Source organism: Pollicipes pollicipes, unplaced genomic scaffold, assembly GCF_011947565.3.
Source record: "Pollicipes pollicipes isolate AB1234 unplaced genomic scaffold, Ppol_2.1 Scaffold_4219;HRSCAF=4965_pilon_pilon_pilon, whole genome shotgun sequence".
NCBI lineage: Eukaryota > Metazoa > Arthropoda > Thecostraca > Pollicipedomorpha > Pollicipedidae > Pollicipes > Pollicipes pollicipes.
The window spans coordinates 25,608,175-25,626,097 of NW_023596448.1; the positions used below are offsets into that span (position 1 = coordinate 25,608,175).

At 61.4% G+C, this 17,923-nt stretch overlaps 2 protein-coding genes across 3 annotated transcripts in view; both read left to right on the top strand.

Annotated features, from left to right (window-relative positions):
• Positions 1–5,970, top strand: part of LOC119095062 (WD repeat-containing protein 47) — a gene marked incomplete at its 3' end in the record, with an annotated part of 15,699 nt that extends 9,729 nt beyond the window's left edge. Inside the window, exon 2 of the mRNA XM_037217959.1 lies at positions 4,605–5,970. Within this exon, the coding sequence (XP_037073854.1) occupies positions 4,605–5,970 (1,366 nt within the window). The remainder of the gene's footprint in view (positions 1–4,604) is intronic.
• A 100-nt stretch (positions 5,971–6,070) lies between these two features.
• Positions 6,071–17,923, top strand: part of LOC119094878 (WD repeat-containing protein 47) — a 65,369-nt gene continuing 53,516 nt past the window's right edge. Inside the window, exons 1-3 of one of the 2 annotated variants that reach the window (XM_037217785.1) lie at positions 6,071–6,242; positions 9,607–9,750; positions 11,705–11,828. In XM_037217785.1, the coding sequence (XP_037073680.1) occupies positions 6,145–6,242; positions 9,607–9,750; positions 11,705–11,828 (366 nt within the window). In that variant the 5' untranslated portion in view covers positions 6,071–6,144. The remainder of the gene's footprint in view (positions 6,243–9,606; positions 9,751–11,704; positions 11,829–17,923) is intronic. The other variant, XM_037217786.1, reaches the window with a different exon arrangement.

The window sequence follows — 17,923 nt, forward strand, 5'->3', positions numbered from 1 at the left end:
AACACGTTATGTTTGCTGTAGTAAAGCCCTGTGTATATTTGAAAGTGCGAAATCAGAAGTTGACCAATGTATGGACCGCACAACCAATTTTTTACAATCTATGCCGGCTTTTTTGCGCCTGCTTTTTAGTCCTGAAGAAGCTGCGGAGCGAAATACATTAGCTACATTTTTGGCCTTATTTCTATGCTATGAGAATAGGTTAACAACTGTGCCAATTCTGTCGACATTGCCCGTCGTGGTACGGTTCCTAAATTTTCCGTGCATGTGGCCGGGTTTGAGAATACAGCACGTTCAGTGCGGACCTGTAGCCGGCGACCCGCTGCTGACCTAGTCCAGTCCCTGTTGACCTGAAACATCTCCCCGCCGCCCCGGTGCTGCCCTCGCTGACCTGGTCCAACCCCTGCTGACATGAAGCAGCTCCCCACCGCCCCGGTGCTGCCCTTGCTGATCTGGTGGATCTCAGCGTGCCTGAACCCATTGCGTCTCCACTGCCTGCATCAGTCCGTCGGCTCTGACCTGACTCCGCCGTCCACCCTCCGCCCGCCGCCCGCCGCCCGCCGGTCGCCGGTGCGCATCGTCGTCCGACGCCACCGCTCTGACGTCACCGCTGCCGCTGTCGGCCACGTGAGAAGGGCGCACGCGGCTCGTTATTGATGTGGGAAGGCGGTGGCGGCGGCGGCGCTGGTTGTGGACGGCATCGGACCGGACGGCTCGGCCGCGACAGCTGGCGCCGGGCGCCGCCGGCCGCGCCCGCCACCGGACGCCGGCCGCTGAGGCTCCGCTGCTCGGAATGTTATCATTCAGCCGGAGCACCATATAGCCTCCGCGGCTGAGGCGGCTGCCGAGCCGTGTCGTCGTCTGGTGAAGGTGGCACGCGCCAGACGGCGCAGCACTGCCGCTGCAGGGTTGAGATGTGAAAAGGTCAGGGACGAATGTGTGCGGCGGTATGAGATGCTGCTTCGTCGGATGGAGCTCACCAGGGAGCCTTATGTTCTTCGGTCTACTTCTTGGGGTAGGAAGTGACCAGGGACTTTTATGCTCCGCTGTTAACGTTTGAACGATGAGAAATGAGGTCTGCTCTTTCCGGCTTTGGTTGAGCATTGTGTGTGCCTATGCTATGACCGTTTTTAAGTTCTGCTTTGGTGCTGTGGTCCAAGAGACCTCTGATGCGCTACAGCTTCCGTTTATACCGTTTGTTTCAATGGTCCATCTTTGGCTTTTTAAAAAAGTTCCTTAGCGTGGTTTTAAAAACGTGGAGTTGACGATGCCTGCGAAATTGTAACGCCAAATGGATTTAGTCGGAAATGCGTCGAAAAGCTTCAGCTAGGCCGGTTTTAATTCCTATTCATGCTCTTCCTCCCCCGCGCAGTGCCTTTTACACGACACTTAACCCAGCCAACAGCACCGCTTTTAGATCAAATCAGCGGAAGGCGTCGGTCGGACGACTGAAGAAACAGACGCGATGATGTCGCTGGCGCCTGCCCTCTGTCGAAACTCGCCTCCAATAACTGAACCCCGGAACGTCTACCTCAATTACGCCCGAATTACGTGCTGACCGGTCCCGCCAGGCGCGTGCTCGGCGCTCGGGCCGCCGGCGCTGCGGCGGCGGCTCGGGCCTGGCCGGGCCGGCGCGCCGTGCCCGGCCGGTGCCCGGTGGCGCCGCCCGGCGGGCGCCTCTCGGGAGACGGCGCCGCGCCGGGATGAGACGCGCGGACAGGTGAACGACCGGCGTCGGCCGACGGCCATATGGAGCGACGGCTTGTTGGCCGCGCCGGCGGCCAGCCGCCATTTGTCGGGAATTTGCCAGCGCGCTGGGCACGGGCGTCGTTTAGCGGCGGCGGACACCGCTAGCGATGAGCGATGATGCATTCGTGTCCGCGCGCTCGGTCTGTTTACACAGCTCTCAAGCAATGCCGGCGCCTCTGAGTACAAGATCAGAAAAGGCTTTAGGCAAAAGAGGCGCGCACACTTTGAGATCTTGTACGTCAGGATTGTGCTTGATTTCAGGAAGACCTGAACTTTAATTCAGTTTTCGACGTTAAACGCTAAGCGTAGCTTAACGGTTATCTGCGTGTAAGCGAATGTGTTTTCACTGTTTCATCGCTCCTTGCGGGCGTTTATTTCAATGGCTAGATATTTCATAGTCTATAAAAATACTTCTTCCCAGCCACATTACCCGATAAATGATCAATGACACAGCTCTGGCGCTCCGTGTTGGCGTTTATTTTAACGTCTAGATATTTCATGCAGTTCATAAAAACACTTGTTTCCAGCCACGTTAACCGATAAATGATCAATGATTTAACGACTAAATGTCATGTGCGTATACATTACTTTCCCCGCATCGACTTGGCTCACCTGTTCTGATCTGATGTACTGATGATTGGCTCACCTGTACCTATCCCTGATCACCGTCCAACGCAGCAATCTCATCTCATCCCACGCCACCCAGCGCCGCCTCTGTGTGCCACCTGCCGGCGGTCAGGAGGCTCGGCCGGCCGGCCTGCCCGCCAGCCAGTGCGTCTGCCGCGGCCCAGCGGCGTCTCGGGCGTGCGGAGCGGCCGGCCACCCCCGGCCGAGCGGCGCCACCGCCCGGCACGCCTGATTGAGGCGCCCTGCATGCGGCGACCCCGCCGCGCCGCCGCGACCTGCGGGGTCAACGCTCAGTGGCGGCGGCGGCGCGCGCTCGGGTGTGACGCGCGCGCCGCGCACCTGGCGTGTAATAGGCGGCCGGCGCGGCGCGGCGCGGCGCGGCGGCCGCGGCCGCGCCGGTGCAGGGGGTCCCGCCGGTTCGGCGCCGGTTCTGCCGCTCCGGCCGCGGCTGAGGCAGTTGTAGGGTGCCGCGGAGTGTGGGCTGGAACGGTGCGACGTGAGATTGCTTCCCTGTCAGAGAGGGATGCTTTCGTACTGGAGAGCGGCGACGGCGATGGCTCGTGACCCCTGTTTCGACGCGTGCGGAAATGGCGTGGTGACCGCGCGTCACGACACCGGCGCCGTCAGAGCGCAAAACCCACCACCGCAGCACGGTCGCCTCCGAAAAACAGGCGCCCACCGGCGGCCGGTCACGTGCGCTTCAGCGCCATCTAGGAAACGTCCTGGCTCTGACTGGCTCCGGCTCCGGCTCCGGCTCCGGCTCCGGCTCCGGCTCCGGCTCCGGCTCCGGCTCCGGCTCCAGCTCCGGCCCAGGCCCAGGCTCAGGCTCAGGCTCAGGCCCAGGCCCAGGCCCAGGCCCAGGCCCAGGCCCAGGCCCAGGCCCAGGCTCAGGCTCAGGCTCAGGCTCAGGCTCCGGCTCCGGCTCCGGCTCCGGCTCCGGCTCCGGCTCAGGTTGCCGTCCCAGGTGCGGCCCTGGCTCTGTCGTTGGCGGATGTCGGGCAGGCGACAGAGCGTGACGGCTGATGCTCCGTTGCCTCGGCCCGGTCCGCTCCTGTCCGGTCCTGTCCGCCTACTCTGAGGACGGGGCGGGGGCCAGCTGACGGGTGGCCGGCAGAGGCGGCCGGCCGGGACACGGCCGCGCGACCCGCTCACGGCTGATACTGGCACGGTGCAGAGATGCCGTGCTTTGCAGTCGTAAGCGGAGTTGTGGGCGCAGTCGAATTTGTAGTCGTAGTCGCAGTCGCGGCCGCACTCGCAGTTGCAGTCGCAGTCGCAGTCGCAGTTGCAGTTGCAGTTGCGGTCGCAGTCGCTCTCGACGACTCGGCTAGCAGTACTCGCATTCGACGGTGCTTGCATGCGGCCAAAGGTAGTCCGACAACATTTACTGGGCAGCGCTGTTGGTGGGCTGTCTGATGGCGCCGCTGTTGGTGACCTGTAACTGATGGTGCCGCTGTTGGTGACCTGTGTCTGATGGCGCCGCTGTTGGTGGCCTGTGGCTGATGGCACCGCTGTTGGGACCTATATATGATGGGATGATGGGCTGGCAGGTCGCTGCTGTTTCACCAGGTGGAAGGCCGATTGTGTTTGCCAAGGAGTTCTCTCTCTGCTGTTATAGGTATTTGTCCTGTTGAGCGATCTGCTCGCGGCAGATGTGGGTGCAACATTTTTTTCCTGACCTGATCTTCGATCCCAGTTCCCTACAGCAAGATGTGATGACGTGTAACCCTGTCATATTTGCCCATGACCTTTTGAGTTTAGGTATACCTTTCATGTTTTAACGTTTATGTGATCGTGTAGCCTTCCTCGGGAATACACATCTCACCCCGAATGGAAAAGACTCGCCGCTCATGTGGGACGCGACAGATAAGAACTGCGCCGTCCAGATTCAGATGTCTCACAACAGACAAGCGGCGATGTCCCGTAATGGGCCCAATTTTGTCACCACCACCATAAACTCTCACTTTTTGAATGCCTCTGTGTTCACCAGAGGACCACGCCTTTGATGAAACACTTGGCGGGGACCATCGTTGGCGTACCTGCGCGTCCGGTGTGGTATGCTGATGCCCCATGCCCGGCGTCATGTACCCCCCCCCCCCCCCCGTCTGATGTCGCGTACTCCCGTGTACTCCCGTGTCGCGTACTCCCGTGTACCTGTACTCCGCGGCGAGTGTCCTGTGGCCCCGCGCGGAGCGCTCCCGCGGTCCGCTGACGCTCGCCGGTCTCTCCCGCAGGCTGTGCATCCAGTACATCATGCCGTCGGCGCACCTCTACCTCCGCGAGGAGGAGGTGGTGAAGCTGATGCTAGAGTTCCTGCACAACCGGCAGCTGCACATCTCGCAGCTGAGCGTGGAGCGCGAGGCCGGCATCATCAACGCCAGCCTCAGTGATGACCTGCTCTTCCTGCGGCAGCTGATTCTAGACGGCCAGTGGGAGGACGCGCTGGAGTTCGTGCAGCCGCTCACCAGCATCGAGAGCTTCAACTCGAAGCGCTTCCACTACGAGGTGCTCAAGGTCAAGTACGTGGAGCTGCTGTGCATCAAGAGCGAGGCCGGCGCGCAGGACAACATGGACCAGGCCGTCGAGGAGGTGGTGAAGGTGCTGAACGAGCTGGAGAAGTTCTGCGACAGCAAGGAGGAGTACTCGGCGCTGTGCCTGCTGCTGACGCTGCCGCGGCTCGGCGACCACAGCGAGTACCGCGACTGGAACCCGAGCGCGGCGCGCGTGGCCTGCTTCCGCACGGTGCTGCCGCTGGTGGAGAAGTTCCTGCCGAGCGAGCGCAAGCGCGGCGGTGAGCGTCAGGACGAGTGCGCCAGCAGCGACCGCCTCATCCAGCTGCTCATCAAGGGCATCCTGTACGAGAGCTGCGTCGAGTACTGCCAGCAGAAGGCCACGTCGGCCGGCGCCGACGCCGGCGGCGAGATGCAGTTCAGCAAGGTGCTCAGCGGCAGCGGCTTCAGCGACTCGGACCTCAGCCTGCTCTCCTGGCTGCAGAGCATCCCCGGCGACACGTTCGCCTGTCCGTTCGAGCAGCGCACGCTGAACGTGGACGTGGAGCGGCTGGAGCGGCCGCAGCTGGACGCGTTCTGGACCGAGTACATGCTGGTGACGCCCATCAAGCCGAAGACGTTCCCGCACTCGGTGATGCCGCACTCGCGGCCCAAGTCCGCGGACGTGATGTCGCGCTCGCTGAACCCGCAGCTGGAGGGCCTGCCGCTCGGGCTCGGACCGCAGCGCGCGGCGGCGGCGGCGGCGGCCGCTGCCGCCGCCGACCCGATGTCGCAGAGCCTCGCCAGCTTCCACCTGACCGGTCGCAAGACGATGAACACGTCCGTGGACCGGCTGTTCGACAGCGAGGCGGCGTCGGCCGCCGCCGGCGAGCTCACCACCATCTCCGAGCGCCACGAGCCGCAGAGCGCGCCTCCGCCGGCGCCGCCGCCACCGCCGCCCCCGCCGCCGAAGGTGGCGTCTGCGACGACGGCCTCCTCTGGCAGCGACCAGTCGAGCTCGCTGGGCTCGACGCGGCGGCCGGCGCCCCCCACGCCCTCTGACAGCGAGCGCGAGCGCGGCTCGCGCCTCGACAGTGACGCGTCCGAGTCGCCGCAGTCGAGCCGGCGCGGCCGCGCACCACAGCCCGCCCCCGCCCCCGCCCTCGCCCCCGCCGTCCCCGCCGCCACCCCGGTGCCGCCCGCCCCAGCGCCGGCCGGCGGCGGCCGCGGCGACGGCGAGCTGTTCCAGGAGTACCGGCGCAGCCGGCACCGGTTCCAGGAGCAAATGTCTGAGTACGACCAGCGGCGAGCCCAGTATCTGCAACAGCTGGCGGCCGACAACAGGCTCAGCGAGGACGGCTACCGGCAGGCAGCTCAGAGCCCGTGAGTGATGGTCTCAGTCGTAAATTGTTTTTTCGATGCATGCTGATGACGTTGCATGCACTGACATGATGATCAGTGGTATCATGATCGTGTTACATCCTCTCAGGCCGGCTGGCTCAATGCACCGATGCAATGTTGATGCCATAATTGTGAGGCGAACTCGGGCCCCGCGGTCCCCTGTGATTGCCGCCACCTGTTGGGGAAGTGGAGGGGATATTAGCCGATGTCGAGCGGGATATGGCAGCACCTCTTTGGCACACGGCTGCTCGTATTGTATGCTCAGTAAAGTACGGACGCGGTCTGAAGTACTGCAATGCAAGTTCCGCCCAGAGGAAGGAACTCCAGCCTTCAATGCAGGAATAAGTTACGCTTCCCCTCAGATGTCATGTAGCCAGTCTACTTTTTCTCCTATGATAAGCAAGGTGCAAGTCTGTTGCGGCGTGGTAGAAATATCATGTTACCGACGCCCACACATAGGTGATCGCCTTACCACACCCCTGTTCCAATGAGTGCGTGCGTGAGGCAGCTAACGGCACCTAGCCTCTCTCTCCCTGAGCCGGCCGAGCCGTCCGTACCACAAGCTTCGACGGGGGATTATGCGCTGGACGAGAAAGTCGCGGGCACCGGTTACGTATTGAAACGTCTGTTTTGGGACGGGCGCGGATATTGTAGCTTACGGGTGGCGTGCCAAACTCAGCTTCTTCCGCTCAAACGCATTGTTAATTCAACTCACGAATAGAAGTTGCAGTCGTGCAGTATGCAGAGTGTTTAAGCCCCAACAATGCCGGCGTTGTCTTGTGGAGGTTTTGCTGAGGGTGAGAAGCCCCGAATATCGTCGGCGAAGGGGATTGTTGGCCCGGGAGAGGATTATTGGCGCCTTTTCGGTGTGACGTCCTCCTAGCACGCGATCTTTACTCCGAAGCTAAGGACTGACCTAGACCCGGTGGAGACGAAACTATGCGCCCCGGGGCCTGCGTGACGACTGGAGCGCGCGCGAATGACGTTAGCCCGGCTCAGTGGGGTCTAACTGCAAGGATAGGTTTTCATGTCTTGCGGGTTTCCTTTTCATTTCCCCTTCATTCATTCTTCATTTCATTCATTTCCCGTGGGCGCCTGGGCTATTTCGACAGCCAGACGAAAGAGAATTGACTCGACTGTGAGGTCACTGCTGGTCTGAAGTCTACCATCGGAGAGTGGGAGTGGGACGACAGTCACTCATCCGAGGAGTGGGACGACAGTCACTCATCCGAGGAGTGGGACGACAGTCACTCATCCGAGGAGTGGGACGACAGTCACTCATCCGAGGAGTGGGACGACAGTCACTCATCCTAGGAGTGGAACGACAGTCACTCATCCTAGGAGTGGGACGACAGTCACTCATCCGAGGAGTGGGACGACAGTCACTCATCGTAGGAGTCGAACGACAGTCACTCATCTGAGGAGTGGGACGACAGTCACTCATCCGAGGAGTGGGACGACAGTCACTCATCCTAGGAGTGGAACGACAGTCACTCATCCTAGGAGTGGGACGACAGTCAGCCATCCGAGGAGTGGGGCGACAGTCACTCATCCTGGGAGTGGGACGACAGTCACTCATCCGAGGAGTGGAACGACAGTCACTCATCTGAGGATTGGAGCAACAGTCATTTGTCCGAGGAGAGGGACGACAGTCACTGGCCATCGTCCGAACTAAATAACAGCTGAAGCTTTGGGACGGACAGCTTTCACTGTTGAATGACTTCCGGGATCAGCTGGGGACGATAACGAGGAACGTTGATGTTCTCTGGGAGAGTTGCTGACATGGTCACACAGTAACATTATGTCATACAGTTTCACCCAATTCCTATCTTCGACCATGATATACGTGTTAAGAAATGTCAGGAATGGCCTACCTGGACAAGTTTCCCATTCTGCTGAAACTCCTGGTTTGAACTGTCATTTCTCCCCCCCCCCCCCCCTTGTGACCCCAACACAATCTTTTTGACGACGTGGCCCTCGCTGCGGCGGGACGGCAATCAGATTGACCGCCGCGTCCCGCCGGCATTCCACGGCTACCATCGACCAGCCAGCGTCGCGAGGCACAGCCGGCCAGTGCTGAACCTGCTGCCCCGCCAGCTGTCAGCTTGTCTTCCCTGAAGCTGGCTGTGTTCCCTGAAGCCGCATTGCCCCACCTGCGCGAGTGGGGCAATGTGGGGTGCAAACACTTTTACTCCCCATGCATTATTGCTTACACTCCCCCAATGTTTGAGGGTTAAGTCGCACATGAAGTGGCGCAACACCGGTATTTTAAATATGCACTTTCTCATGACCCCGGAACGGAAGCTGCCGCTGCATTTAATGAGCTTTGAGGCCTCCGGCACCCAACCTTGTGTTTCCTGCATGCGCCCAGACTCCGGAGGCCACACGTCGCTTTGCTGTTTAAAGCACGTTCCGGTCCATGCGTACCTCCTGCCCCGAACCGCCCGTTCCTCCCTGACCCGGTCCGTCCGTACCCCCAGACCCGGTCCGTCCGTACCTCCCAGACCCGGTCCGTCCGCATTTCCCTGGCCCGGTCCGTCCGTACCTCCCTGGCCCGGTCCGTCCGTACCTCCCAGAGCCTGTCCGTCCGTGCCTCCCAGACCCGGTCCGTCCGTACCTCCCTGGCCCGGTCCGCCGGCGGTCGAGGGCTCGGCCGGCGTCTCCGGCTGGTGCGCCGTTCTGGGCACCTGATCGATCGGATGCCGGCCTCCGCACCGACCATCCGTTATCGGCCGCGGTCCCAGCGGACGGCCGCCGCCGCCGCCAGGTGGCGGGGCGAGCGTCGTCCCGCCGGAATGATAGCGTATTTGCATGGACCGCGGCGCAGGTGGGGCGGGTGGCGGAGGAGGTCCTGTGGCCTGCGTATGGCAGCTTTGTGGCGAGATGGCTGGAATGGGAAGGTTGGTCCGATGCGGCACGAGTGGCGTAGCTTGATGCAGAAGCCGAACCTGACCTGGAAGGAAATACGCACGCACTCTATTACTTTGCGAGGGGTCAAGGTCGAACAGGTCACGGTGTTTAGCCGGGTCACATGAGGCCTCTGCTAGGTGATATGTTTGTATGCAAAGACTCGTGCTCTTTCGAGGACATGAACCATGGGATATGACACAGGCATGTCTTGAAAGGGGAAGGATATGAAATTGCTAATCCCTTACCGTATTCGTCTCTCGACCGACTTACACGGGAATGTATGACCAATGCCGCCCCCTTGTTTCCATAAGACGATAATCACCCCCCCCCCCCTTCTACTGCGGATGATGACCGCCCGCCTCCCTTTCCCGTTTCGGATGGTAAACCGCCGCCTTCCGTTCCCGTGCGGATGATGACCGCCCGCCTGCCGTTCCAGCGCGCACGCGGCGTACGGCCAGCTGAACGGGTCTCCTGGTCCAGGCCCTGGCCACCCGCCGGCAGCACCGATCTCCGCTCCTCCCCTGCGCCACGCGCTGCCTGTGCCAGCTAACGGGCTCTATCAGGCGGTCGAAGTGAACAGGTGAGCGGGCCGGGCGGGCTCGGTGTGGGTGGGATGCCCGGCTGGGTTGAGTGCCTGGGGATGTCGTGCAGAGGCGTCAACAGTACCCGGGACCGCAGAACAGAGAGCCTGTGTGGGTGCGTGTGCTGCGGTACACGTGCCGGGTGTGATGTGGAAGTCGCGGACTGGTGGGCTTTGTTATGGTTGCGCGTTGCGTAGTGACTATGGCAGCCAGAGCGGCACCGAATGTAGTGGTTATGGCAGCCAGAGCGGCACCGAATGTAGTGGTTATGGCAGTCAGAGCGGCACGGCATGTAGTGGCTATGGCAGTCAGAGCGGCACCGAATGCAGTGGTTATGACAGTCAGAGCGGCACGCAATGTAGTGGTTATGGCAGTCAGAGCGGCACCGAATGTAGTGTGTGGCAGCTAGAGCGACACCGAATGTTGTGGTTATGGCAGCCAGAGCGGCACGGAACGTAGTGATTATGGCAGTCAGATCAGCACCGAATGTAGTGATTATGGCAGTCAGACCGGCACCGAATGTGGTGGTTATGGCAGTCAGAGCGGCACCGAATGTGGTGGTTATGGCTGTCAGGGCGGCACGGAATGTAGTGGCTATGACGGCCAGATAGGCACCGGATGTAGTGGAGGTGGCAGCCAGAGCGGCACGGAATGTAGTGGTTATGGCCGTCAGAGAGGCACCGGATGTAGTGGAGGTGACAGTCAGAATGGCACCGAACGTTTGCCATGATCTCCGCTGAGTGCTGGAACGTTTTCCGGCGAAGTTGACACTTGTGGGAACTGCTGACGGTCTCTAAATACTTTGCCGTCTTCTTTGTGTCAAAAGTGTAATTATGCACGGGCGCTCACACGTGCTGATTGTGACAAGAGGTGGTGCTCGAGGACGAGAGGTGATGTTCGAGGACGAGAGGTCGTGGTGGAGGGCCGCCTAATTCTCACCCATCGTGTTGGGATCAAACAAATAAAGGTAGGATGTGAAGCGTTCTGGGCCTGATGTTCAACTTCATCCCCCGCCCCACTCGGCGCTAGAGCAGAAGGAAGCAAACGCCAGCAACAGCCGAATGATGTGTGTAACGTTTTATTTAATTCATTCTGCCACCTGGAATCAACAGTAGACTGCAGGACTGCGTAACCTTCTGTTTTTACTATTAGCAAATCCTCATTTTTGCAGCGAACAGTGATCGAAGCAGTACTGAAATGTCGAGACGTCGCAGACCACTGCCCAGAGAGGTGCAGCCGTTAGCTTGCAAATTCCAGCGCTCCATTATTGACTCGTGCCGCGGCGGATTGGCGCTGCGCCGCCTGGGCACGGGCGGGGCCGCCGGCTCTGCCGTCCGTCTCCGTGCGCTCACCGGTCTCTGCGGGGCGGGCGGCGGCGGTCAGACGGCCGCCAGAGTCCCGCCTGACGCCGGCCCGGCTCTTAGCGGGATTAAAGCGGAGGCGGCCGCCGCGGCAGGCTGCGGATGGAGACGAATGGGCGATCCGGCGGGCGGCCGCGGGGCGGGGCTCGGGCGGCTGCAGGAGGAGGGGGAGCGCTGCGCGAGAGACGTGCCGGTCATATGTTGGGCTAGCCACCGCACCAATGGAGTAGTTGGCTCGCTTTTTGTGTTGCGAGACTTATGCATGCTGTGTACTGCCAAACGTACCGACCAATCAGTTTTCTGCAGGTTTCAGTCAGAAAATGACCAACTTGGACGGCCAGTACGGCCGTCTGCGTTGATCACTTTCTGTTGTTACCGTCAAAGGGAGTTTTCCTTTCCATCAGCGACCTGTGTTGCCTGACGCTGTTGAATGAATGGCTTGTAGTGAGGACGTGATGCTCAGTGGTCAACACACCAGCAGGTGCACCTCCTGTGACTTGCGCCTTGCCATTCTCATCCGACCAGTGGACTAGGATTACCAGCGACGCATCTCTGCAGCTGATCACTGAGTGAGACCCTCCTCCGTTTCCAGGGGGATGAGTCCGGGCCTGGGACAGCCGCGGCCACCCCCTTCACACATTCCCAGCCACACAATACTCAGCGAGCTGCCACCCGACCCGGTCGGGCTACAGGGCGGCCTCTACGACGTCAATAAGGTAAGCTGAAGTTCGGCTAACAGCCGACAGATGTCGACGCTCGCGCCGCGGCGCCGCAGCGTTTTGATCGCGGCGGCGTGCGGCGGAGAGCGAGTGGGCCAGTGATGGATTGCTGGCGATGATCGGTGGCACTGACGGCCTCATCTAGCGCCGTTAGTCGGCCGTGGCGAGCGCGCTGGGGCAGAAGCTGGACGCCGCTGATTACAGAGGATGCATGGCTCCAGATGGCGGCTGCAGCTCGCGCATGACTGTAATCGGCCGCCCTGCAAAACAGCTGTGGTCCGCAACGGGATCTGGGCGTGGGAAGCTTGCGGCGCGCCTCATGTCTCCGCGGTCTCCCCGGAGAACTCCCGGATTTCGTGTCGCCACACGCCTGCGCCGGCGTACGTCATCGCCGTTTCTCTGGTCTTGCGGTGTGAAATTCGCGCAAGCGCATGTTTGTGCAAGACGCCGCCTTCTCGCGATCTGCCGGAATGCCGCGCATGCCGCTCGTGGGGCGGCCGCCAGACAAAACAAGACTAACTGCTGATTTGTCGGTGCTGCCGCTTGTAAAGCAGCCAGCATCGCGTGCTCCTTTTCTGGTGTCGTCGGGCCTTCGCGACGCATCTCATGTTTACGGGTAACGGCGCCCCGGCGGCGTCTGGGGTGAGTCTCTGTTGATGCATATCGTATCGGCGGAGCGATCGCACAGCGCCTCCGACACCATCAAACGCCAAGCCAGCCGCTGATCGCTGACCTCCAGAGCGGGCGTCGGACGTCCCACGGGGTGACCTCGCCGCTCCGGTGTCCCATGAGTCGCTCCGGGCGCTGGCCACAGGTCCTCGTCACGTGTCGGGCGTCCCACGTGGTGACCTCGCCGCTCCGGTGTCCCATGAGTCGCTCCGGGCGCTGGCCACAGGTCCTCGTCACGTGTCGGGCGTCCCACGTGGTGACCTCGCCTCTCCGGTGTCCCATTAGTCGCTCGGGCCTCTGACCTCAGGTCCTCGTGTGTGGACACGTGGCCGATCCAACAGCATGTTCTTTATTATCCTCGTCGGTTCGGAGACCTGGTATCACGCTGGTAAAGAGCCTGGCTCGCGCCAGTTTCTGAGACGCGCTGTGACGGGTGCCCAGCCACAGTTGGCGCAATAGAGCGGCGGGCGGCGACCACTCCTCCGGTGTTTAGTTCAGCACAATGGACACATCATCATGTGCTGCTTTTTACTCACTCGCGCACCATAAGCACCTGGGCTGGGATTGTCAATGACGCGGGGACGGCTGACGACAATCACCAGGACTTGGATTGTCAGTGACGCGAGGATGGCTGACGATAAGCACCTGGACTGGATCCGTTCAGTGACGCGAGGAGGCTGCTGACGATAAGGCGGGACGGAGTGTGACGTCACATCACCTCGGTTTACGCCGCCCCCGTCAGAGAACAGCCGGGAAAGTGGCATGAGTCATTTGCGGTTGCTTGCTGGCGTTCGCTGAAGGCCCGTGACCCAATAACAGAGGGTTTGCCGGGTTGTGCTGTGATGCCATACCGGCGTCGGCCACCCACTGCAAGGAAGACTGGCCGTTCGCTGTTGGCCGCTGGTGTGCAATACTTTATTCTGTTGCGCCCCAGTGACGGTGTGGAACTGAGGCTAAACTCACTCGGATGTGACTGGCTGAAGGGGAAGACCAAGAGCAAGGCGCATTGTGGTAGAACTGCTCGAGTTGATAATTTGTCGTGTCGTGGTCGGTGTTAAACAGGGACGCGAGCGGAGGGTATGGCGTGACGTCACTAACCTCACCATGACGCTTACGTAAACAATGACCAACTGAACGCGCGAACATTGGCCGACGCGCGAAGGAGCGAGAGAGAACAGAAGGCAATCATCGTAACACCGCGAGGCGCTTTTATGAGCCGTCGTTTGGCGGCTGGCGCTAAGCGGTGACGTAACGGGAGAAGGGCAGGAGTGATGTCACTGGCGCCTGTCCGTCCGGTCTGGCCGACCACCCACCCGGTCGGGGCTGAGATCGTGACGAGCGTGACGTGCCAGCTGCAGCGTCAGCTGTGTTGAGGAAGTGATGGAGGAAACTGCGGACTTCCAGAGTGGCCGTCGGGCTGGGTGCGCGCCGGGCTCAGTTGTGGCCGGACGTCTCTAATGTTCGTCGCTTTATACCCGGGGCCGATGAGTTTTGTCCGGCCTTTCATCGCAGATATTTAGATATTTTGTCGCAGATATCTTGACACCGGCACTACTTGACGTACTGTGGAGGACAGTGTCCATCGTTCTGCCGGGTCGGGGGGGGGGGGGGGAGGATTAGCTCCGACGGCACGTCAAGATGCTGCATTACTTGCTGGGACCTGATGCTGCATTGCTTGTTGCGACCTGATGCTGCATTGCTTGTTGGGACCTGACGGAAATACCGGCACGGCTGCTTAAATTAAAGTGATTCATTCCGCCGTACTAGCCACATCTGCCCACCGAAAAAAATGTTGCCGCGGGGCGACAAAACTCCTGGCCCCTTCAGAGCCACTCGCCCCATGTCGCGCCAGCGGGCCGTCTGGGCACGCACGCCACATGAACAGCTGTCGGCCTGGCGGTCTTTTCCGCACGGCCCACCGATGTCGGCGGGCGCCTCTGAACGCGTCGAATCCTAACACAAAACCGCATCATTGAGCAGTGTTTGGCGGAGCTGCAATGTGCCGCGAGGTTTGCGGAGCGAGCGGCAGTCTGCGCCGAGGTCCGCCCCGCCTGTCCACCACGCGCTAGTGTGCCTGGGGTCGGGTCTCAGCGCGAGACGGGCCGCTGGGAGGCCGGCAGCTAGCCGTCCTTTCCCTCTTCGCTGAACTGCTCTATTGCAGCCAATCGCGCGCCACGTCAGCCGGATTAGGATCAGGCCCTGCGTGCCGCTCTTCTCCCTCCCTCCTCCATTATTCGCCGTAAGCGATTTTCGACCAGCTCCTGACTTTCCCCGCTAACTCTGCGGCTACGTGACGGTCTGAAGCGGGAGGGGGTGGGGGGGGGGGGGGTGGGGGGGGGGGGCGCCACCGGAGCATCCGTCCCGCCGCCTGAGTCCGAATACTCTCGCGTCCTCCGGCGCTGCCCGCGGCCCACGCCCACGCCAAGCCGTCGGGGCAGGCCGGAGCCGGTCTGGGATCGGTCGTACCTCGCAAACGGTGTCGTCCACATCCGCGTGCGACGCCGGCCGCGCTATCGGCGGGGACGGGACGGCCTCCCGGAACTTTACGCCGCCGTATGTCACTGGGTCCGCGCCAGGGTCCGGGTGGTAAAGATTGGCCAGTGTGCGGTGGGCACTTGAAGGGATCGGACAGGGTCTCTTCTACTGCGGAGTTGGATAGGATGGTCTCGGCTTACCGGAGACCTTTGTCCTACAAATGGCGTTGGAGTGGCATAATTCTTACGTTATGCGTTAGTGCTATCACGTCTGACGTAATTAGGAGTAATCAAAGTATGCGCGTGTTTTCCTTTTTTCTTCTAATGGCATGCAATCTTTCTAGACCACCCCGTCGGGCGCTTGACCATGGTGAAGCGGTCTCTTTGTCCGCTCGGCGCCGACCTTTTTGTTTCGGCCGCGGCCGGCCGCTGTCCGTCGCCTTGACCCGGCGGGACGTGGGCGGCGGCTGGCAGGAGGGCGGTCCGGCGGCCCCCGTCGCTCCGATACCATCGGCCCGGTGCCTCGCGCCACCGGCCCCTGCCGCCGGCGCACGGGCCTCGCACCCGGTCAAGTGCAGACGTTTGTGTGGCTGGCCGATAGCAGTTCAGATGCTGCTTTAGTGGAGAAGCGGGGCGAGTGGGACACTGCCATCATCAAATGAGCGGCTAGGTTCGGGAACATTACCGAAAGGCTTCGATGATGCATTTTACAGAGTAGTTCCCGCATGTGACATCATGGTGGCGTTTTACTTTGCATTCGCCAGCGATTGCATTTGCAGGCAAAGCACCCTTTTTTGCACATTTGGTTCACGTTTTGATTTCAATACGTCAATGGGGTACCGGTGTCGGGTCGGTCAGTCCTCTCGGTCAGGCCAGTCAGTCCTCTCGGTCGGACCAGTCATTCCTCTCGGTCGGACCAGTCAGTCCTCTCGGTCGGACCAGTCAGCCCTCTCGGTCGGACTAGTCGGTCCTCTCGGTCGGACCAGTCAGTCCTCTCGGTCGGACCAGTCATTCCTCTCGGTCGGACCAGTCAGTCCTCTCGGTCAGGCCAGTCATTCCTTGGTGGGGCCAGTCAGCCAAGCCTACTGCTGGTGGAACCGAAGCAATTATGATGACAATCTCGCATTCGATAACCACTCCGCCAGCCTCTCGCCGTCATTCGTTTACACACTAGCCTGGCTATTTGGCCGGTCAATGTGGGCTTCTCCTCTCAGATGTGTCTTGCCGGCCGGCCTTGAAGCCGGTGAGACCTCACTTCGCCACTCCGGCCACTCTGCCGCTTCAACTCTCCGGGTCACTCTGCCACTCCGACCACTCTGCCACTCGAGCACTCCGACCACTCCAGCACTCCGACCACTCTGTCACTCCAGCCACTCTAAAAGTCCAGTCACTCCGGCCACTCTGCCGCTCTAGTACGCCGGGTCGCTCTACCACTCCAAGCACTCTGTCACTCCAGCACTCCGACCACTGCGCCACTCCAGCCACTCTGATACTCCAGTCACTCTCACCACTCCGCCGCTCCAGCACTCCGCCAACTCTGCCACTCAAGCGACTCTGCTACTGCAGTCCCTCCGGCCACTCTGCCACTCCAGCACACCAGCCACTCTGCTACCCCAGTCACTCTGTCACTCCAGTCACTCCGGCCACTCTGCGCGTCCCCCGCAGCGCGTCGCCAGCCCGTACGCCTCCTCTGCCCACTCGTGCTGGACCTCTATCCTGCCGGCTCCGCCCCCTCTCCCTCTCATTATCCGCCTCCTACCGCCGAGCGTTGCGCCCTGCCGCCCCGCTGCTGCACCGCTCTTCACAGAGGTCACCGCCGACACGGTGCCCAGGTGGTTTCCGGCGATTCCGCAGAGGTCACCTCTGATGGCGTGCACAGGTGGCCGCTGGCGGTGCGCAGAGGTCACGGCTGGCGGCGCACAGAGGTCGCATGCGCCGCTGCGAACAGGTCATGGCTGACGCTGCGAGGAGGTTGTGTTTTGCGCTGCGCGGAGGTCGCTGCTTGGGCCGTGAGGTGTCCACAGCCTCCGTCTGTCACGCTGCGGCACCTGGCTTTGTGTCGCCGCCCAGACCTGTGGTGCCTGCGTGTCCTGGTCGGGGATGGGCTGAAGCAGTGACCCACTGAGGTGCGACCGGCCAGATGTCTCGGAAAAGGTGAAGAAGTACACAGCTGTTGGAGCTGAACTCATATCTTGATATTGAATATGCTGAGATGCATGGCTTCGGTTTTCTTAGCTTTGGATGTTTACGCTCTTCACGTTGTGACGCACAGCGCTTCAACGTGTGTGAAGTGGTTTAAATGTGATCGATGGGCGTTCCGTACAAGCAACTGCTATCAAAGTCACAAGCGAACGGCTCGCCTTTGGTTGCCTTCAGCCGGCGATCCTCAAGCGTCCGGGGAGATGTGCCGGCTCCGGTCAGCAAACTGTGGCGATCCCCGGAGAGACGCGAGCGGCGAGGCGTGGCCCGACCCTGCTGACCACCTCTCTCGTGATATGATCTCTCTTGTGACCTGACCTCTCCCGGGACCTAACCTCCCCGGGAACGAACCACGTCTCGCGAACAACTCGACCCGACCCGGCCGCGGTCCGTCGGCGCCCGCTCAGCGGCCCGTCCTGGCGTCCTGACGCCGCCGCCCGGCTCGCCAGCCTCGCCAGCGGTGCCGTCCGCCGGCCCCGCCCGTCTATTTGGACCGGGGCCGGGGCCGACGACCGACCGGCCGCCGCGGTCGGGGCTGCGCTGCCAAAGACGGCGGCCGCACGGACCCTGGCGCCGCCGCGAGCCCGCGGCCGGGGGCGGACGGCGCGGCGCCGCTCAGCACGTTCTTGCTCGCGTTCTTGTCGCTCTGACCTGGTTGCGGAGGTCGGACGATTTCGCCGCCGGACGCGCGGTCGTGGTTGACCTGCCTTGTGGCCGCGGTTATGCGATGGTGTGTTTGGTCCGCCTTTT